Raw genomic sequence first — 23,791 nt, 5'->3', positions numbered from 1 at the left:
CTTTCATTTTATATTTTGTTGATCATAAACTTGCTGATTATGCATTTTTTATTCATTTTTTCTCCTTTTTTTGATTAACACTTTTATATAGAAAACTGCATCTTTCAAACAATTCTTCAGACTATGAGTGTGCTATAATTTATGATAAATAATGCATGGTGCCTCGATTTGCACATGTATATATGTATATAGCTTTTTTCGAAGAGCGTTATTTGCTGATCTTTTGTTTTGTATGTTATGTTCTTTATGACTAAACATATTTTGAAACGCTACTAGTAACATTGTTTTGACTACTTTAATCATAGAAACTTTCGCAAAAGAAACTTTCGCCAATTTTAGTCTCTCGCAAAAAAATTTCAATTTCGTCATTGGCGAAAATTTTTCGAATTTCTGCGCAGAACATTGAAAAGTAGAATAATGTTTTTCCTCAATCGAAAATATAAATTTATATAGCGAAATGTTTTCAACTTTTCACTTTGCAAACGTTTATCCAAAACATTTCTCGCAAAAGTTTCTACAATTAAGGTATGTTAGAATTTTTTTTGTATATGTGAAGTAAAGAAAGAAAAAAATAATGATCAGCAAATTGATTTTCTTTTATTGTTCTGTTACTCTCGAGGTTTAAAAAAGCTGTCTAAGAAGTAGTTGCCACTGTTGTACTTATTTTATATGAATTAATAAGCTAGGAAGCTGGTTCAAATCAGAAATTTCGATATTTAAAATATGCGGGAAATTTGCCATCTTTCTTCACGTGACAGAAAAGTCGAGTTTAGTACAAGTGGGGTAAAAATTTTCTATGCGAAGCTAGATCACAGATTTTTAGAAATGTTGACAAGGTAGGTCAAACAGGCGCATGAAGGTCAAGAGGTCGAGGTTACATATATTTAGCGATTGTAAATTCGTGGTCCTGCCGATTTTTCTTCCTGCGTTCTTCTGGATAAATTCGCTCTCGTCGCTTTTCTTTTGCTACTTTGTCAAATCATGCGCATGCGTATTAGCAAGCCTTGGGCTAAAAGCGCACTACACTTTGCTACGAAAGTTGATAGACCATGCTAACGCAGAGAAATGAGAAAAAATAAACGAATCGTTTTGGGGCTTAACGCGGGATGAGATGAAACTTTTAATGATAAGAACAAAATGCAATAAATAATAACATTGAATTTATACCGCATCTATTAATCTCAATAATGTTTCATGCAGGCATAGCGCTTCTTCTGCATTCTTTGCTGGAGCTAAATTATTTTGAACCATAAGTATGTTAGCCAATTCAAAAAATTCCACAGTACAAATGTGCTTATGAACTGTCTCATATTGAAATGTTGTTTGAAGTAGTTCGAGATCGTTATAATCAACATTATGTTCGAAAGTTTGGATTGAAGGATCAGAAAACGATGGTGTATGATACAACACGTCTGGTCTTCCAGATGGACGATAAATCGCATGTGACGTTGCTTGTTCTCTTATTCGATGTCCATTCCAACTCTGTTGAAACTCTCTCTGTTGAAGACACTCCCTTTGAATTGGGCTTGCACTGTTATATTTATCTACTTCGATGAGATCCTTAAAATAGTTCATCCACCAATTGGTACAGCCACGCTTCAAGTGGGACCATAAAGCTTCAATTCTTTGGTTGCTTGTAGATTTTCCGTACTTGAAGCTATTGAATCCAGATGAGGAACCTTTGCAACGCTTGCATACAAACTGTATGTCAGCTCTTAACCTTCCACAATACTACTGCACTTCTTATGTACCCAATGCTTGCAAGTCTGACAAAAAATTAAGTTACTACCAACCCCTTTCCTGAAAACTCCACAAGGCCACTTTCCAACTACAAGGTCACACTTGGCTGCAATGCTACTTATCATGACTTTAGACTTTGCTGTGTTTACCTTCAGCCCTTTCTCTTCTATTCCTTTCTTCCACTTCTCAAACTTTTTAACTATTTCTTCCATCGACTCTGCTATGAGAACCAAATCATCTGCATACAATAACTCCCATGGACAACCTGTTCTGAACTCCATCGACAGCGCTTGTAAATAATGACGCCATTATTATTTTTTCGGGGTTTCCCCGCATTCTTCTTTTTTTGTTGTACAATTTTTCTAGAGAGTATAGTTGAGAAAGATAACGAGTAGAGTACACGAGGTACTTGATTTTGATATTTTATGAGTCTTTAAATGGCGCTCGATTGATGGACTTTTGATATTATTTTTGGATATTTACTTGAATTGGTGGACTTGTGATGTTGTGTGGATATTATTTGCTCGAATTGGTGGATTTATGTTATGAACTTTAACTTAGCTTAGACAGTGTTTGTTATTCTGAAATCGTCTTATTGTGTACTGCACGTCAAATTTCAAAAACTTTCATTTTTCATGCTTCCAGTTTCATTGGTTTCATTTTTTGCATTACATTAAATTTCATTATGTCTACTGCGACTACGAGGAAGAGTGCAAGGCGAAAGGGGTTGCGGTCTATTGCGAGCACTTTGCGCGAGCGAATTGATGTCATAGTTAAGGACTTTTCGGAGGAGAAACGAGCAGAAATTATTTCTTTACAGACCACTTTAATTGACACTGTTAAACAGTTAAAGGAGTTAGATGAAGAGCTATACGGTGTTTTATCGGCTGAAGAGATCGAAACCGACGTTATGGAGGCTACAGAATTTTATCTATTAGTGAACATGAGTCTCGCGACTATTACTACCGCTACCGGACCACATGTTTCAGCCACAGAATCGACACGGTCTGTTGAAAAGAAATCGATGAGACTACCCAAAATAGAACTGAGCAAATTTAATGGGAATCCTTTAAATTGGCCCTCGTTTTGGGACCAGTTTAATTCAGCCATTAATGACAATGACAGTTTGAATGCAATTGATAAATTTAATTATTTGAAGAGATACGTCGAAGGAACCGCTTTATCAACTATTTCTGGGTTAGAATTGACGAACAGTAACTACGAAAATGCTATAGAGTTGCTTAGAAACCGTTTTGGCAACGAACAGGTGCTCATTAACGCGCACATGGAAGCCCTGTTGAAGATTGAGTCAGTACGATCAATGGATAACACCCAACAATTGAGAAAACTTTATAATGATGTTGAGAACTGTATTCGAAATTTGAAAAATTTGAAGTATAATAGCGAAATGCTGAGTTTATTGATTCCGGTTCTGAACGAAAGAATTCCCAACGAATTACGAATGATTATTTCTAGAAACTTTGGAGAGGAGAAGTGGTCCGTTGAAAAGATGCTGTTTTTTATCAATAACGAACTGCAAGCTCGAGAGAGGTGCACTGTAACCGCGAAAGGCAAGGGACAAACTCCCAGTGAAAATTACAAGAGAGGAGGAAATTCTACCGCAGACTGCTTATTGACTTTGGACAGAGAAAAATGTGTTTTCTGTCACGATTCTCACTCTCCGTCGAGGTGTTCAAAAGTTACCAACGTACGAACACGTTCGCAAATTATGAAAAAGGAAGGGCGTTGCTTTTTATGCTTGCAGCATGGACACATTTCAAAGAACTGTTGTTCAAATTACATATGCAATAGATGTGGAAGACGTCACCACATCTCTTTGTGTATGAAAGAAAAACGTGCCGAAAGAAAAGATAAAGACAAGAATGGCTCGGAGGAAAACCCTTCTAACGAAACCAACGCGAATCACATCAGCCAAGAAAACAAAGGAATTCTTTTGCAGACGGCTAAAGCTTTTGTTTCGAAAGAAAGGGAGAGCAGGAACATACAAACGAGATTCATGTTTGATTCAGGTAGCCAGAGAACATATGTCACAAATGAACTGAAAGAAAAACTGAATTTAGAAACAATTCGAAAGGAGAAATTAATTATTAACACTTTTGGCCATAGCAACAGCCAATCGAGAGAGCTACCCGTTGTTAAGTTGTATGTAAAAACCACTGACCGCTCATCTACCGTACCCATCGAAGCCATTGCCGTACCAAACATTTGCGCTCCTCTCTCAAATCAGAATGCGAAATATTACGCTGATAATTACGAACACTTGAAGCGGTTGAAATTAGCAGATTTTTCAAATGGTGAAACGAGACTGAATGTTCACGTTCTGATTGGTTTAGACCATTATTATTCATTCATTACCGGCGAAGTTGTTCGAGATCCGAGAGGCGGTCCTATCGCTATCAATTCCAAACTTGGCTGGATTTTGTCCGGAGGTGAACAGTCGAAAGCGAACGAATCAAGCTGCATGGAAGTCCACGCCTGCCGTGTTGATACCGAAAACACAATTCTTCGTGACGAGTTGAACAAGTTTTGGCAAATTGAGTCGATCGGTGACGGAGAAAACGAAAACGTATTATCTTCTTTTAAACAAACTCTTGAATTCAACGGTGAACGCTACGTGACCGAATTACCATTTCGTCCTGATCATGATAAACTTTCCGATGATTTTGCAGTTTCGAAACAACGCTTAGATTCTCTTGTTAACAAACGATTACGAAATGAACCTGATTTAGCTGTGCAATACAACGACGTTTTTGCAGACTACGAATCGAAACAGATTATAGAAAAAGTTCCAGAAAGTGAGATAGCTTGCGAAAATGCTCACTACCTTCCGCATCATCCGGTTGTACGCCAAGATAAAAGTACAACGAAAGTTCGTCCTGTTTTTGATGGATCTTGTGCCGTTCACAAACCATCCCTCAATGACATTTTGTACTCTGGTCCTAATTTACTTGCTAAGGTGTTTGACATTCTGCTGAGATTCCGTACGAACTACGTCGCTTTAGTTGCTGATATTCAACAAGCCTTCTTGAATATTGAAATCGCTGAGAAAGACCGTAATTATCTTCGCTTTTTGTGGAAAGAAAACCCTACCGAGAACGATTCAAAGCTCATTATCTATCGATTTCTGCGTGTCGTGTTTGGGTTAACGTGCAGTCCGTTTTTACTCAATGGGACAATCCAACACCACTTGGAGACTTACGAAATTATCTGCCCCGAAATTACTGATGTTTTGAAGGATGACTTGTACGTCGATGACCTAACAACCGGTACCGATACCGTAACTGAAGGCAAGAAACTTTACGAAATTAGTAAACAAATCATGAAAGAAGGAGGGTTCAATTTGCGAAAATGGGCTACTAATAACAATGAATTACAAACTTTTATCGATAAAATTGAGAACGTGAATTCTGAACCGAATAGCGACAAAACTGTTAACCCCAAAGTATTAGGGATCGAGTGGGACATCGACAGAGATATTCTAGTGTACCGATTTGACGAGTTATTGAAACGAGCGAAAGAACTGTTTCCAACAAAAAGAAACATTTTACGTATATCTGCTTCATTTTATGACCCGTTGGGCCTGATCGCACCAATCACCACCAAAGTAAAGGTTCTTTTCCAGAAATGTTGTCAACACAAGTCCGACTGGGATGATCCACTGCAAGGGGAACTGCTTAAACAATGGAGAGATATATTGAACGATTTTGCGAATTTACAAACTTTTGAGATACCACGTTATTTATTCTGTGAACCGCGTCATGAAATTCAATCAATTGAACTGCATGGATTTTGTGATAGCTCGACGATTGCCTACGCTGCTGTGATTTATGCAAAAATACGAACTAACCTCGGCGTAAGTGTTTCGCTAGTGACTGCTAAAACGAAAGTTGCGCCCCTAAAGCCGCATTCTGTTCCACGTTTAGAATTGCTAGGATGTGCTCTCTTAGCAAAGTTGATGAGCCATGTGCTTAATGCGATCAATGGTAGATTGAAAGTTGATCGTTTTTTCGGTTGGTCAGATTCGGAAGTTGCCCTTTGTTGGCTAAAAGGCAAATTGAAGCAGTGGAAGCCATGGGTAGAAAACAGAGTTGTTTATGTTCGATCAGTCATTCCATAGGAATCATGGTTTCACGTTTCCACCATTCATAACCCCAGTGATATACCTACCAGACCAGACAAAATTGGTGACTTCAATTCAAATTTGTGGTTAAACGGTCCTGAATTTCTGTCTGATTCCAGCTTTGTTCCACCTGAGTTTCATGTCAACAAACATTCATTCGATGTTTTGTCAGAAGAGAAGAAAAGTCATGTCACTACTAACATTAGTCATTCCACTCATCATTGTCATTCGCAGTTACATGATATTATAGACGAGACTAAGTTTAGCTCACTGAAAAAGCTTATAACTACCATTGGATATGTTTACAGATTTGCGAATAAATTGTTAAATCGAATTCGAAAAAGAGACTTATCAGTATACAACGATCGTGAACTGTCGACTCAAGAATACAAAAGTGCATTTGATATTTTGATTACAAACAATCAACGAAAACTTCGAAACAACCAAAACTACTTCAACAAACTTTCGTCCGCCCTGAAGTTGTTTGAAGATGAGAAAGGAGATTTACGTGTTAAAGGACGTTTTGGTGAGAATAAAAAGCTTTCATATGACGAAAGGTATCCGTTGATTCTTTCGAGTGATTCACATTTTACAAAACTTCTGGTTGAAGATGCCCACGAAAAAACATTTCATCAAGGCGTAGAAGCGACACTCAACATGTTACGAATGAAGTTTTGGATTCCGAAAGGTAGACGCACAATCAAATCCATTTTACGACAGTGCATTGTTTGTCGACGATACCAAGGCAAACCTATTAAATCACCACCGACTCCAGATCTACCAGAATACAGGTATTGCGCTTCGAGAGCTTTTGAACACGTTGGGTTCGATCATGCTGGTCCACTCTACATTCGTACCGAGAACCGAAACACGACAAAGGTATACGTATTAATACTTACATGTGCTACTACTAGAGCTGTGCACTTTGAGCTTTCACCCGATTTAAAGACGCCAGCGTTCATTAGAGCTTTCAAAAGATTTCAATCCAGAAGAGGAACGCCTGCTACGGTTGTGCATGATAACTTTAAAACGTTTAAATCTAACCATGTAAAAAGATTTATGAGACATGAGTCTATTGAAACTAACCCGATTCTCCCCAAGAGTCCTTGGTGGGGAGGATTTTATGAAAGGATCGTCAGATCAATGAAAACCGCCTTGCGTAAGACCATTGGGAAGGCACTATTGACTTTCGAAGAGCTCGAGACAGTTCTGTGCCAAGTTGAAGCATCGATTAACTCAAGACCACTTACATATCAGAGTGAGGACGATCTTGGACAGACTATCACACCTTTGCATTTGATTTACGGCTCGAACATTGTTGGTGCTGAATGTGTCCCAATGAATGATACCGACCAGTGCTCGAAACGATTACTTTATGTACAACGAGTGCTTGACGATCAGTGGCGACGATTTTATCGAACGTATTTGAACGAATTACGGCAACATCACTTCTACAGAAAGGATGGCAGAGAAACACCTGATTTAAAGTTGAACGACGTCGTGGTGGTGAAAGATGATAACCAACTGCCAAGAAGTAGATGGCCATTGGGTAAAGTTACAGAACTGATCTATGGAAAGGACGGATTTATTCGTGGTGCGAAGATTCGGGTTAACACCAAGAAAGGACTTGTTTCTACGATAACGCGTCCTATTCAAAAACTGATTCCACTTGAAATAGCAAATGAGACTGAAAACGAAGTTGAAAAAGTTGAAAAAAGTGAACTTGAAAAACCCGCTGAAGACACTCTCAATGAAGATGAGCAACAACGAAGGCCGACGAGAAAGGCTGCGGTTGAAGGACAGTTGATGCGTAAACTCCGCGAAGAGTATTTATAGTTTTTTTTTGACATATATATATATTTAGGATTTCTTTATGTTTAGTCATACCGCGTTGACATCGGACATGTCAACGGGGGGAGTATGTAAATAATGACGCCATTATTATTTTTTCGGGGTTTCCCCGCATTCTTCTTTTTTTGTTGTACAATTTTTCTAGAGAGTATAGTTGAGAAAGATAACGAGTAGAGTACACGAGGTACTTGATTTTGATATTTTATGAGTCTTTAAAGCGCTTCTAAGACTAGAATAAATAACAAAGGACTAAGTACAGAACCCTGATGTATACACCAACATTTACACTAAATTCATCACTAAGTGAATCGTTAATCCTGACACGACTTCTAGCATTGCTGTACATAGACTGTACCAACGTAACTAGCCACTCATCCACACCTAATTTTCTCATAGCCCACCAAATCACTTTACGTGGCACTCTATCAAAAGCTTTCTCTAAATCTACAAAGGCAAAATAGAAATTCTTTCTCTTTCCTAAATACTTTTCCTGAAGCTGTCTGAGTAAAAATATTGCATCTGTAGTGCCACGCCTTGGAACAAAACCAAATTGCATCTTATCTATATCAATTCTTTCTCTAAGTAACTTATCAATTACTCTTTCAATAACTTTCATTACTTGATCAACCAACTTCAAACCTCTATAGTTACCCCTTTCTAATGCATCACCCTTGCCCTTGAAACAATTCACTATTACACTCGATTGCCATTCACTCGGAATAGCACCATCCTTTATAATCTGGTTAGCAAGACTTGTAATAAGCTCAACTCCAATAAATTCAGATGCTTTTACCATCTCTGCAACAATACCTGATACTCCTGCAGCCTTGCCAATCTTCAATTTCCTAATAGCCTCCACTACCCATTCTGTCTTGATCTGCATAGTGCATATAAAAATAAATGTCCTTAAAATCTTACACAAAATGTCAAATATAAAATCGCATTAAATCCTCAAATCTTACGCAAAATAAAAAAAAACAGCTTGCCAGGTGTAAAATCTAGTTGATAAAAAGTTACAACAACGACACTGACAACATCGACACTCACAACACCAAACTCACAAAACCAACAGTAAGAACACCGACAGTTACAACACCTACAGTCACAACACCAACAGCCACAACACAAATAATAACAATGTCAGAAATAACACATCTCAAATATGTATATACATCCTATAAGTGATTATGTTGAAAACCCTTGGTATTTCATTCTAAAATTGTCAAAAAGGAGGCCTGCAAGAGTTAGCACAAATCAACAAAAATATACTTTTTACACATTTTAAATATTGTCTTTCCCTTAGAAGCTTATACAAAAATACGAAAAAGCCATAGTTTGGAAAACATCAAATTTAAATCTAGAAAAATCAGTCATTTCGGTTATATACCATCCTCTCCCACAAAAATTTACACAAAATGTAAAAATCAACCAGTTAAGAACACAAAAATTTTCTCTTTTGGTTCCGTACTGCCCTTTACCAGCAATTTTAAACCTAAATGTCAAAAAATCAATGAGCAAAGAATAAACTTGAATCAACAAAGGTCATTATGTGTAGAGCTTGAAACAATAATCAAAAATAATGTATAGAATCATGTACAACACCAACAAATAATAAAGTCAGAAATAACACATCTCAAATATTTACTTCATCAAAAACCTTTAATAATTCAATCAAAGTGTCAAAAAACATAAAATTTATATCTGGAAAATCATTTCTTCGATTACATACTATCCTGTTCTCAAAAAATATACACAAATTGTAAAATGAACAGGTTAAGAATACAAAATTTTTTTCCTGAGTATGATGATCTGTAGTGACCTTTACCAACCATTTTAAACGTGAATGTCAAAATGAATAAGGAGTAAATTTGAATCAACAAAGATATCATTTTTGGAAAACAGAGTGTATATGCGGTCTGTCCTCACAAAAGTTTACACAAAATGTAAAACAGATTGGATTTTGAGGAGCACATCCAAATCAATAAAAACCAGTTCATTTTTAGCATGTCCTATATTGCCATTGCCCATAAATCTTCCACAAAAAGGTTATGAAACACATCAAATCATAGAAAAATCAGGCATTTCATACAATATTAAAAACAAAAAAGTTTTCATTATCAGCAAACACAGTTATTATTACAATTTTAAAATTCTTAACAAAAACGTTAACAAAAACGTGAATTTGTTCTTTCAGTGTATTGCATGTGGTCTTTTTCTTACAAAAGTTTACACAAAATTTTTAAAAGCAGCAGCAACATAAACAAAAAAACGAACAACCATACCATCCTCTCATAAATTAAAATAAAGTCATAAACCCATGTAAATTGCCAAGCAAATGTCTACAACCCCCTGTGAAAATAACCTGGCATTTTAGCTACATGTAGGCTGACAAAACTTTAACAGGATGTCAGAAACAAAACAATAAAAATAACTTAACACACATGCTTTAAATTCTGAAAAAAATGGCTTGGGTCCCTTTGCAAAGTTTACAGGCTATGTGAAAATAATTATACTCTTAGCTAGAAAAATACATCTTACACTTAGCTAAAACTAAAGCTAGCTATTTATGCTTAGTAAAACGCACATAAAGAGAAACAATAGTAATGTAAAAATAATAACATTACAATAAGCAGTAAGTTCAACAAACCAAAGTTTTCCGTTTGTTAGTTAGCTAACAGCTTTATGCAGCATTTTGAATTTTAGGACAAACACATTAGTTACGCGCCAGGGGAGACATTAATTATGCAACAAAACGTAAACAAATATGGCTACATATGCGGTAAAATATAAAACTGTGGCTTTTCCTGGGAAATGCTTGCTCCACCGACATAAAAAAACCAAATGTCTAAAAATATCAAAGTTCTTACTATTTGTGATTTCGAATCCACTTTAAACTCTAGCCTTTGTTTCCTACTTCTAACTTTACTTTATATCTAGCTCCCCTTCTCACTTCACTTTCCTACTTCTTCATTTTTTCACTTGGTCTCTTTTCTTTTGCTATGCTTTTCTAAACCACTTTTTTTTTATTTTCTACTTCTAAATTTACTTTACTTCTAGCTCCACGTAGCTCCACTTTCACTTCCAACTTCACCTTTCTACTTCTTCACTTGGACTTTTTTCTTTTTAAATATGCTTTTTTTAAACCACTTATTTTACTTTTTTCAAGGTCGTTTTTTTGTGGGTTTTTTTGGTGGCGAGAGGACACCATTTTTGAAAAGTTAGCCGTTAAATTTATTTCAGCAAATCAAATTGAGCCGTTTTCATCACGTGATGTAAACAAAGTAAACACGCTAGTAAAATGGACATAATTTTTTCGGCGACTTCAAAGAAAATTTCGGCAACATCAAAGGAAAATGACGATATCAACTTTGCCTGTCACAGACAGACGGACACACTTAACGTATTATTATAAGAGACTAGTCGATAAGGCCCGTGGAAAAATCCACTTAGGCGGAAGGACAATGGAAAGTAGGTTGTTTTAGATTTTTTGCTGACGTCAGCAGTGCAATTACAAAAATATTTGGCCAAATTTAGTTTATTCGTTGCCTGTCCTATGCAGATGTTAAAACGCTGACCAAGAAAATGTATATGATCATATCTTTTTGATAAGCGGTTAATGAGACATAAGGGTTTTAACATTTTGCTGACGTCAGCAATGGCCAGTCAAACCCCCCAAATTTTTTTTTAGAAATTTGTATACCTGCTGCCTTCATTGTATAGGTCTTGAAACGCTTATCAAGAAAATGTATAGGATCGCGTAATTTTGACAAACGGTTGCAGAGATATTAGGATTTGAAGGTTTTTCGATGACGTAATCAACCCGTCCATTCCGAAACGGATTCGGGGACCCAGGTTTGGGAAAATTACCCAAATTGGTCCTAGTTGGTCCCTAGTTACCCACGCGGTAAAAAATCCTTGACGTCACCACCTCGTTTCCAAGTTATTTGGCCTCAAAGTTTTAGGTGCACTGTAATGGCTTCATTAATTTAATATAGGATATTGACGTTAAAGTAGTGTTATTTTCGTCGCGTCGTAACGTCAGAAAATTTAACATATTAGACATGCATTTTTCGGCAACATCAAAGGAAAATGAACACATCCACTTTGCCTGTCACAGACACACGGACAGACACACTTAGCGTATTATTATATAGACTAGTCGATAAGGCCCGTCGAGAAATCCACTTAGGCAGATGGACAATGGAAAAATAGGTTGTTTTAGATGTTTTGCTGACGTCGGCAGTGCAGATCCCTAAAAATTTGGCGGAATTTATTTTAGTTTTTGATAGTAATGTGTAGAGATTGACACGCTGATCAAAATAATGTATAGAATAATATGTTTTCGAGGAACGCCTAGGAGATATAAGGGTATAAAAATTTTGCTGACGTCATCAAAGTGCCGTCAAACCCTCCAAAAATTTTTTAAGAAATTTCTATACCTGTTGCCCTCCTCGTATAGATCTTAAAACGCTGATCAAGAAAATGTATAGTATCATGTACTTTTGACAAACGGTTGCAGAGATATTAGGGTTTCAAGGTTTTTTGGTGACGTCATCAACCCGTCCATTCCGAAACTGATTCGGGGACCCAAGTTTTGGAAACTTACCCAAATTGGTCCCAGGTGGCCCCTAGCTACCTACGCGGTGAAAAATCATTGACGTCACCAACTTGTTTCCAAGTTATTTGGCCTAGTTTTAAGTGCACTGTAATGGCTTCATTAATTTAACATACTTTTCTTTGACGTCAATACTATTTTAACGGTAAAGTTTCATAAATTACAGAACAATTTTATAGGCGATGTTTTATAGAATTTGACGAAGAAAATTGTAAAGAATATAATTCACTTTGCAAAAGTGACAGACAGACACACGGAACTGGCGTATTATTATATAGACTAGTCGATTAGCCCTGTGGAAAAATCCACTTAGGCAGAAAAACAATTGAAAAGTTCTGTCATTTGAATTTGATGACATCAGCAAATATTTCAGTATATTGAATATGCCTTTTACTAAAAAAAATAATCTGAAAATGCATAAAAAGAAAGTATATAAGTCATAATTTAACAAAAAAGTTCTTAAAATCTAACACAAAATATCAAATGTCAAATCGCATGAAATCCTCCCAACAAAACTTCAGACAAAATATGAAAAACAACACCGTGCAAGGTGTAAAATCTAGTTAGTAGAAAGTTACAACATTGACAGTCACAACCCAGACAGTTACGACAACAATAATAATAATGTCAGAAATAACACATATCTCAAATATGTATACATCTTATTATGTGATTATGTTGAAAACCTTCAATATTTTAATCTGAAGTGTCGAAAAGAAAGGCTTGCAACAGTAAGCACAGATCTATGAAATAAGTTCTTTACCCATTTTAAACATTGTCTTTTCCCTAAATGCTTATACAACAATACAACCTGAACAATATCAAAAAGCCAAACTTAAACAAACACAAAACACCTAAAAACAAAAAGTTAAACTTTGAAAAATCATTTATTCGGTTGCATACCATCCTCTCCTGCAAAAATATGCACAAAATGTAAAAATTAACCGGTTAACAAAACAATTTTTTGTCTAATGATCCGTACTGACTCTACCAAACATTTTAACCTGTAATGTCGAAAAAGGAATGAGCAAGGAGTAAATTTCAAATCAACAAAAATCATTATTTTGAAAACATTGTATATATATATGGTCCTTCCTCACAAAAGTTTATAATAAATGTAGAACACAAAGGTTTATGAGGAGCAAATCAAAATATGAACAAAAATCAGTTCAATTGGCATGTTCTATATTGTCTTCAGCCATAAAATCTTCCACAAAATTGATATGAAACCCATCAAATTCAACTCATGAAAAGCAGTCATTTAAGTGCATACAAAAATACAACTTGTAGAATATCAAATTATTATTTTTAGTATATATAATTGCATATGGTCCTCCCTCACAACAGTTAAATTTTTGCACTAAATTTGCAACACAAAATACAAATTCTAAATAATTCCTATGGTTTTCCTCAAAAGTTTAATCAAAATATAAAAGATGAGAGGTGAACGACAAAATCAAAGTTTGCAGAATTTAATTATTTTGGTATATATATGTCTATTAATATATGCCCTTTATAACAATATTTCAATCCAAAATGTGAAAAAGAAAAACAGTTTGCAACAAAATCAGTTATTCTGATGATATTGCATACACTTTTTCTCCACAAAAGTGTAAAAAAAGAATGGTTGTAGGAAATACTTCTGATTCAACAAAAATCAGTATTTGCATCTTGTACTCATTAAATATTACCCAAAATTTCAAAAAACTGTGATTTGGAACGCATCAAATTTATAAATAGAGAGGGATCAGTCATTTCGGTATGTTGTACAGAGTCCTGCCTGGTAAGAATTTATACAAAATATAAAAAAAAAACAAGTTTTTTCGGTGTTGTATAGCTATACTCCCTCAAAAAAGTTGAAACTTTTCTTAATTGAGACAAAACGCCATAAACAAAAACATTTTAGTCAGAACATCTAGAACAACAAAAATCACTAGACTTAAGGTACCAGAATTACTACATGTTAAATAAAAATCGTTTCGTCATATTGCATGTAACCGATGTATATAAGTTTAGTTACACAAAATGTGAAAAATACATTATTTGCATAGCTACACAAATTGTGAAAAATACATTATTTGCTTAAAAACAGTCCTTAAACTCTTCTTAAATATTATGTAATACTTTTTTAAAAGTTGTTGTGGCTTGTTAATTTAAGCTTAAAATGTCAATTAAAATAAGTTACAGTCACATTCTTAGCAAAGACCACTAAGATTAGCTTACATGTAAAAAGCAACATAAAACTGAAGCTAACATAAGGTAGCTACAGCAGCTAATAGCTGGTCACTTAAATATAAACTGGAGACTTAGCTAGGTATAAAGAACATGGCTACATATTTATAAATTCCTAGCTACCTAGCTAGTTGTTGTTGGTGTGGTTGATGCTAGCTAACAAACATGTCTCGCATCAATAATATCATCAAAACTTTAAAAAACATAAACAAACCTTACAGAAACCTTTCTATACTTCATTTATATACCATGCCCCTGTTTAAATGCTTTTGTAAAGATTTATTTTGAAGGCAAGAGAAGACAAATGCTTAAAAAGGACAGCCATCTTTTTTGCAAACACAATTTCCGTTACTTTGTGCTAGAACTTCATTTAACAAACCACACAAAACTCGCGGCTTTTCACGACAAAGAAGACATATTTTTTTCGGCAACATCAAAGATTTTTTTCGGCAACATCAGGGGAAAGTGACGATATCAACTTTGCCTGTCACAGACACACGGACACATTAGCGTATTATTATAGAGACTAGTCGTTAGCCCGTGGAAAAATCCACGGGGTCGCCCGTGATTTAAATTTACCCTACGCAACAAAGTGGACAAAAATATATCGCATTTGGTATTGGTGCGCATTATAAAAATTTCGTGTTTCTATTACGGGACGCGGTTTTCACAGACATACAGACAAAATACGGCTATTATTAAAGAGACTAGTCGATAAGGCCCGTGGAAAAATCCACTTAGGCAGGATAACAGAGAAAAATAACCGTCATTTAAATTTTGATGACGTCAGCAGAGACATGTCAGAACACTTTCTTTTTTTTTCAGAAATGTGTATGCCTGTTGCCTTCATCGTATAGATCTTGAAACGCTGATCAAGAAAATGTATAGGATTATGTACTTTTGACAAACGGTTGCAGAGATATTAGGGTTTAAAGGTTTTTTGATGACGTCATCAACCCACCCATTCCGAAACGGATTTGGGGACCCAGGTTTGGGAAACTTACCCAAATTGGTCCTAGGTGGTCCCTAGTTACCCACGCAGGAGATGACGTCAGTTATTTCCACCCGTTTCCAAGTTATTAAGCCTTAAATTTAAAAGTGCAATGCAATGGCTTCACTAATCTTAATATACTTTCCTTTGACGTCAATATTGCTTTAACGTCAAAGTTTGCTAATTTAAAGAACAAATTTATAGGCGATGTTTTATAGACTTTATCAAAGAAATTTTATCCACTTTGCAAAAGTGACAGACAGACACACGGAACTGGCGTATTATTATATAGACTAGTTGATAAGGCCCGTGGAAAAATCCACTTAGGCAAAAGGCCAATGAAAAATAGGTTGCTTTAGATGTGTTGCTGACGTCAGTAGTGCATATACAAAAAAAAATGTTCTTAAAATCTTACATCAAATGTCAAATCGCATTAAATCCTCCACACAAATCTTACACAAAGTAAAAAAGAACAGTTTGCAAGGTGTAAAATATAGTTGATAAAAAGTTACAACAACGACACTCATAACATCGACACTCACAACACCAATACTCACAAAACCGACAGTAAGAACACCGACAGTTAGATAATAATAATCTCAGAAATAACGCATCTCAAATATGTACATCTTAAGTGATTACGTTGAAAACCCTCAGTATTTTATTCTGAAATGTCAAAAAGGAGGCCTGCAAGAGTTAGCGCAAATCAACAAATATATAAGTTATTTTACACATTTAAAATATTGTCTTTCCCTTAAAAGATTATACAAAAATATGAAAAAGCCATAGTTTCGAAAACATCAAATTTAAATCTAGAAAAATCAGTCATTACGGTTGGATACCATCCTCTCCCACAAAAATTTACACAAAATGTAAAAATCAACCAGTTAAGAACACAAAAATTATCCTTTTTAGTTCCGTACTGCCCTTTACCAACAATTTTAAACCTAAATGTCAAAAAATCAATGAGCAAAGAATGAGCTTGAATCAACAAAGATCATTATTTTGGAAACATTGTATATGGTTCGTAAACAAAAGTTTACACAAAATGTAAAACAGATCGGTTTTTGAGAAACACATCTAAATCAACAAAAATAAGTTCATTCAGCATGTCGTATATTGCCATTGCCCATTAATCTTCTACAAAAAGGTTATGAAACACATCAAAATTTAAAAAAACCAGTGATTTCAGTGCATACAGTCCTCGCGTTTAGATTACAAAATACAAAAACAAAAACAGTTTCAGTCAGAACATTAAGTATATAATTTTTTATTATCAGCAAACATTTATCCCTACAAAATTTTGTAAAATTCTCAAGAAAAACAAAAACGTGAAACCATGGAATTTTCTTCCAGCAAAAATTACATCACATACAGTTAGTTCTCCCAAACAATAATTTATAATACGAAATATAAAGACAAAGTTGTTTATATAGTCTGAAGATGTACTTAGTGTACGAAAAGCTTAACAAATAAATACTTTTTAACTTTCAAACTCGTTTTATTTTTTCTTAATTAGTAAAATATGGCTGTTATTTTTACCGATAAAGACATCAGCTTTACAACAGCTTACAGTGAAGTCTGATTCTACAAAGATTTGTTCTTTCAGTATATATATTGCATGTGGTCTATTTCCACAAAAGTTTACACAAAATTTCAAAAAAACAGCATTTTGCAACACGAACAATATAAACTGACAACCATACCATCCTCTCAAAAATGTTTTTAACCCAAAGTCATAAACCCACGTATATATAAATTTCCAATCAAATGTCAAAAACCCTTGTAAAAAAACCTGGCATTTTACATGTAGGCTGACAAAAGTTTAACAGGATGAGGAAACAAAACAATAAAAAATAACTTAATACACACACTTTAAATTCTATAAAATTTGTTCCACTTGTCATATTGTGGTCCCCTTGTAAAGTTTACAGGAAATGTGAAAAAATTATTCTCTATGGGCATAAAAATGTGTCACAGTATCCTAAAAAGTCCAAGAAAGATTTTGTAGCTATAGCTTGTTGTTACATCATAATTCGTGTTCAAAAAAGAAGAGAAGTTTGAGTACTAAGGTAGCTATAAATACATAAAAAAAGAGGAATAACGACAAAACTCATAGATTAAAGCTAGCTATGGGATGGAGCCTTGAAGCTAACATTAGCTAGCCAGCTAACAAAACAGTACCTAAGACACCCAGTTAAATATACTTAAGCTGGGGAGACTTAGCTAAGTCTATAGCTAGCTGTTTATGCTTAGTAAAACATATATAAAGGAAAACAATAGCAATGTAAAAATTATGACATTTGCAGTTAGTTCAACAAACCAAAACTTTCTATTTCGCTGGCACATTTGTTTGGTAGCCAGCTAACAGCTTTATGCAGCATTTTGAATTTTAGGACAAATACATTAGTTACGCACCGGGGGATACATTAATTATGCAAAAAACAGTAAATGCTAGCTTTTTTATAAAAAACGCGGTAAAACATAAAACTTAAAGAATTTGAAGCTTTTAAGTGACTTTTTCCTGGCAAATGCGAGTCTGCCTGACACGTAACTCTAGCGACATAAAAACATAACGTCTAAAAATATCAAACTTCTTACTATATGTGAATCCAAATCGACTTTAAACCCAAGCTTTTATTTTCTACTTCTAACTTTTCTTTACTACTTCTAGCTGCACTCTTCACTTTCGAAGTAACTTCTCGTGGCTTCTAACTTTACTTTTGTACTTCTACTTCTCCACTTTTACTTTTCTTGCTTTTAATATCTGCACTTTTTTGTGACTAAGGGATCGTCGAAAATAAGACATTTTTTAACCGCTTCTTCAGTTCGCCTTTTGTGTCGAGAACTTTGTCGAGAAATTTTTATGTTTGTTTGTTTTTACGCTAACGGAACTTTTTATTCGAATGCCGTCCCGTTCGAAAGTACGTATTTGAACGAATCATACTGCTTATTTTCTATCACGTAGTTTCTAACGGTTGCGAGACAAATGTAAACAAAACAAAAAAACTCGAAAAACTCGCGCATTCGGGTGGTAAAAAATATCGTGTTTGCAAAAGTGACAGACAGACACACTTAGCGTATTATTATAAGAGACTAGTAGATTAGGCCCGTGGAAAAATCCACTTAGGCAGAAAAACAATTGAAAAGTTCTGTCATTTGAATTTTGATGACATCAGCAAATATTTCAGTATATTGAATATGCCTTTTACTAAAAAAAATAATCTGAAAATGCATAAAAAGAAAGAAGTCATAATTTAACAAAAAAGTTCTTAAAATCTAACACAAAATATCAAATGTCAAATCGCATGAAATCCTCCCAACAAAACGTCAGACAAAATATGAAAAACAACGGCGTGCAAGGTGTAAAATCTAGTTAGTAGAAAGTTACAACATTAACAGTCACAACCCAGACAGTTACGACAACAATAATAATAATGTCAGAAATAACACATCTCAAATATGTATACATCTTATTATGTGATTATGTTGAAAACCTTCAATATTTTAATCTTTAAAATGTCGAAAAGAAAGGCTTGCAACAGTAAGCACAGATCTATGAAATAAGTTCTTTATGCATTTTAAACATTGTCTTTTCCCTAAATGCTTATACAACAATACAACCTGAACAACATAAAAAAGCCAAACTTAAACAAACCCAAAACACCAAAAAACAAAAAGTTAAACTTTGAAAAATCATTTATTCGGTTGCATACCATCCTCTCCCGCAAAAATATGCACAAAATGTAAAAATTAACCGGTTAACAAAACAATTTTTTTGTCTCGTGATCCGTACTGACTTTACCAAACATTTTAAACTGAAATGTCGAAAAAGCAATGAGCAAGGAGTAGATTTCAAATCAACAAAAATCATTATTTTGAAAACATTGTATATATATATATATGGTCCTTCCTCACAAAAGTTTACAATAAATGTAGAACACAAAGGTTTATGAGGAGCAAATCAAAATATGAACAAAAATCAGTTCAATTGGCATGTTTTATATTGTTTTCACCCATAAAATCTTCCACAAAATTGATATGAAACCCATCAAATTCAACTCAGAAAAAGCAGTCATTTAAGTGCATACAAAAATACAACTTGGAAAGTGTAAAATATCAAATTATTATTTTTAGTATATATACTTGCATATGGTCCTCCCTCACAAAAGTTAAACAGTTTCAGTCTGAACATTCAGTAATTTTTTATCATCACCAAATATTTATTCCCGTAATTACATTACTTACAGTTAGTTTAAAGCTTAAAAAAAGTTTATAAAACAAAATATAAAAAAAAATCCAACTTCAGCTCACAAATTGTACAAAAATTTGTTCTTTCAGTATTTTGCATGTGGTCTTTTTCCACAAAAGTTTACACAACATTTAAAAAACAGCAGTTTGCAACACAAACAATATAATTGGCAACCATACTATTCTCTGCTGAGAAATTTTAACCACAAATGTAAAAAACCCAGGTAAATTTCCCAAAAAATGTCAACAAACTTTGTAAAAATATCAACCACTACCCTTGCAAAAATATATAACCTTGTAATTTACATGCGAGCTTACAGAAGTTTAACAGGATGTCAACAACAAAACAATAAAACTTACTCCAATTAACGCACACACTTTAGTTTTACAAAATCATTCCTCTTAAAGTAAAATTTTTCCTCACACTACCCTAAAAGTTCAATAAGTCTTTGAAATATTTTGTGGCTTGTTACATCATAATTCGTGCTCAAATAAGATCCCTAAGTTTGACTACTAAGGTGGATATAAATAGCTAAAAGTTTATAAAACAAAATATAAAAAAAAATCCAACTTCAACTCACAAATTGTACAAAAATTTGTTCTTTCAGTATTTTGCATGTGGTCTTTTTCCACAAAAGTTTACACAACATTTAAAAAACAGCAGTTTGCAACACAAACAATATAATCGGCAACCATACTATTCTCTGCTGAGAAATTTTAACCACAAATGTAAAAAACCCAGGTAAATTTCCCAAAAATGTCAACAAACTTTGTAAAAATATCAACCACTACCCTTGCAAAAATATATAACCTTGTAATTTACATGCGAGCTTACAGAAGTTTAACAGGATGTCAACAACAAAACAATAAAACTTACTCCAATTAACGCACACACTTTAGTTTTACAAAATCATTCCTCTTAAAGTAAAATTTTTCCTCACACTACCCTAAAAGTTCAATAAGTCTTTGAAATATTTTGTGGCTTGTTACATCATAATTCGTGCTCAAATAAGATCCCTAAGTTTGACTACTAAGGTGGATATAAATAGCTAAAAGAGGAATAACAACATTAATCATCAGTTAGCTAGCTAGGTTTAGATATGGAGCTTGAAGGTAACATTAGATAAGACAGATACCCAGTTAAATATAGTTAAACTGGGAAGACGCCAGCTAGCTATTTATGCTTAGTAAAACACATATAAAGAGAAACAATGGCAATATAAAAATTATGACATTTGCAGTAAGTTCAACAAACCAAAAGTTTCGCTAGCACATTTGTTTGATAACATTAATTATGCAAAAAAGTGTAAAAAAAAACGCGGTAAAATATAAAGAATTTGAAGCTCTTAAGTGACTTTTTCCTGGCAAATGCGAGTCTGCCTGACACGTAACTCTAGCGACATAAAAACATAACGTCTAAAAATATCTAAAAAGTTCTTACTATTTGTGAATCCAAATCTACGTTAAACCCAAGCTTTCATTTTCTACTTCTAACTTTTCTTTACTACTTCTAGCTCCACTCTTCACTTTCGAATTAACTTCTTGTAGCTTCTAACTTTACTTGTGTACTTCTATGTTTACATAAAATATATATAAAAAAGAACAGAGTGTAAAACCAATTGGCAAATTTTTAGGCTAATTAGTCAAATTAGAAATGCAAAAACAAAGTTTGAGTCATAATTCATGTTAAAACAACAACAATCAATTTCACAGTTCATTTTACGTCAATTTTTGCACTAAATTTCTAACACAAAATACATATTCTAAATAATTCCTATGATTTTCCTCAAAAGTTTAATCAAAATATAAAAGATGAGAGGTGAACGACAAAATCAAAGTTTGCAGAATTTAATTATTTTGGTATATATATGTCTATTGATATATGCCCTTTATAACAATATTTCAATCCAAAATGTGAAAAAGAAAAACAGTTTGCAACAAAATCAGTTATTCTGATGATATTGCATACACTTTTTCTCCACAAAAGTGTAAAAAAAGAATGGTTCTAGGAAATACTTCTGATTCAACAAAAATCAGTATTTGTATCTTGTACTCATTAAATATTACTCAAAATTTCAAAAAACTGCGATTTGGAACGTATCAAATTTATAAATAGAGAGGGATCAGTCATTTCGGTATGTTGTCCTGCCCGGTAAGAATTTATGCAAAATATAAAAAAAAACACAAGTCTTTTCGGTGTTGTACTCCCTCAAAAAAGTTGAAACTTTTCTTAATAAGACAAAATGTCATAAACAAAAACATTTTAGTCAGAAAATCTAGAACAACAAAAATCACTACACTTAAGGTACCAGAATTACTACATGTTAAATAAAAATCGTTTCGTCATATTGCATGTAACCGATGTATATAAGTTTAGTTACACAAAATGTGAAAAATACATTATTTGCATACACAAATTGTGAAAAATACATTATTTGCTTGAAAACAGTCCTTAAACTCTTCTTAAATATTATGTAATACTTTTTTAAAAGTTGTTGTGGGTTGTTAATTTAAGCTTAAAATGTCAATTAAAATAAGTTACAGTCACATTCTTAGCAAAGACCACTAAGATTAGCTTACATGTAAAAAGCAACATAAAACTGAAGCTAAAATAAGGTAGCTACAGCAGCTAATAGCTGGTCACTTAAATATAAACTGGCGACTTTGCTAGGTATAAAGAACATGGCTACATATTTATAAAGTCCGAGCTAGCTAGCTATTAGGTTGTTGTTGGTGTGGTTGGTTTTATGATGCTAGCTAACAAACATGTCTCGCATCAATAATATCATCAAAACTGAAAAAAACATAAACAAACCTTACAGAAACCTTTCTATACTTCATTTATATACCATGCCCCTTTTTAAATGCTTTTGTAAAGATTTATTTTGAAGGAAAGAGTAGAAATTGCTTAAAAAGAACAGCCATCTTTTTTGCAAACACAATTTCCGTTACCTTGTGCTAGAACTTCATTTAACAAACCACATAAAACTCGCGGCTTTTCTCGACAAAGAAGACATATTTTTTTCGGCAACATCAAAGATTTTTTTCGGCGACATCAAAGGAAAATGACGATATCAACTTTGCCTGTTACAGACACACGGAACTGGCTTATTAATATATAGATAATTGATCTTTTCACAAAGGTGAGAAAAGGAAACATAGTTGGTCTTGCATGTTTCGGTGGTGATCAGTGTACTCTAATATAATGATTTCACCAGGTATAAGGTTCGATGATCCAGTTATAAATCTGACAAGATCCAACAAAGTTTCCTGTTTCAATGAACGTACATAACGATGAAACCAAGTTGTAATTTTCTGGTAAACTTGATTTTTTTCAACGGCTTCGATAGCTTTTAAAAATCGTTCGGGTGTGGGCTTTGTTTCAGTAGCTATTTCATCGGACATATTTTGGCTGACGTTTTTCCAAAAATGTCCCATTCCTGTAACAATTTCTTTCAAACAAAAGGTTGGTAACCTTTAAGTGAAATTTTTGCAGCTTTAATAAATAATTCTCAATCACATTTTCTTTCTTTGGCATATCAAAAATACGAGATTCAGTCAATGTGTCTACTATGGGTTGGATTTCAATTTTTTTCCCAGCTGCAAACTGTTTTACATACTCGGCTTCTGATAATGGTATATAATTCATAAAAGATTTGAACAAATCTTGATCAGTTATTTCTTCAAACAATGTATACTTCATGGCAGCATGTCAAAAATGTCCCATTCCTGTAACAATTTCTTTCAAACAAAAGGTTGGTAACCTTTAAGTGAAATTTTTGCAGCTTTAATAAATAATTCTCAATCACATTTTCTTTTTTTGGCATATCAAAAATACGAGATTCAGTCAATGTGTCTCCTATGGGTTGGATTTCAATTTTTTTCCCAGCTGCAAACTGTTTTACATACTCGGCTTCTGATAATGGCATATAATTCATAAACGATTTGAACAAATCTTGATCAGTTATTT

At 33.9% G+C, this 23,791-nt stretch overlaps 1 protein-coding gene across 1 annotated transcript; it reads left to right on the top strand.

Moving 5' to 3' along the window:
• Positions 1-2,425: 2,425 nt before the first annotated feature.
• Positions 2,426-7,717, top strand: LOC130645993 (uncharacterized). Its single transcript, XM_057452125.1, has 2 exons — positions 2,426-5,836; positions 5,879-7,717. The coding sequence occupies exons 1-2, from the start codon at positions 2,426-2,428 to the stop codon at positions 7,715-7,717; spliced, it is 5,250 nt and encodes a 1,749-aa protein (XP_057308108.1).
• The last annotated feature ends 16,074 nt before the right edge of the window (positions 7,718-23,791 follow it).

This window comes from Hydractinia symbiolongicarpus, chromosome 5, assembly GCF_029227915.1.
Source record: "Hydractinia symbiolongicarpus strain clone_291-10 chromosome 5, HSymV2.1, whole genome shotgun sequence".
NCBI lineage: Eukaryota > Metazoa > Cnidaria > Hydrozoa > Anthoathecata > Hydractiniidae > Hydractinia > Hydractinia symbiolongicarpus.
The sequence above is the reverse complement of the archived record's forward strand: the minus strand, read 5'-3'. Positions and strand labels throughout refer to the sequence as shown.

Bases quoted from the DNA above. Each gene is read 5' to 3' on its own strand.
- LOC130645993 (XM_057452125.1), top strand. From the start codon at position 2,426: ATGTCTACTGCGACTACGAGGAAGAGTGCAAGGCGAAAGGGGTTGCGG. The intron at 5,837-5,878 runs GTAGAAAACAGA...GTCATTCCATAG, and splicing joins TGAAGCAGTGGAAGCCATGG to GAATCATGGTTTCACGTTTC.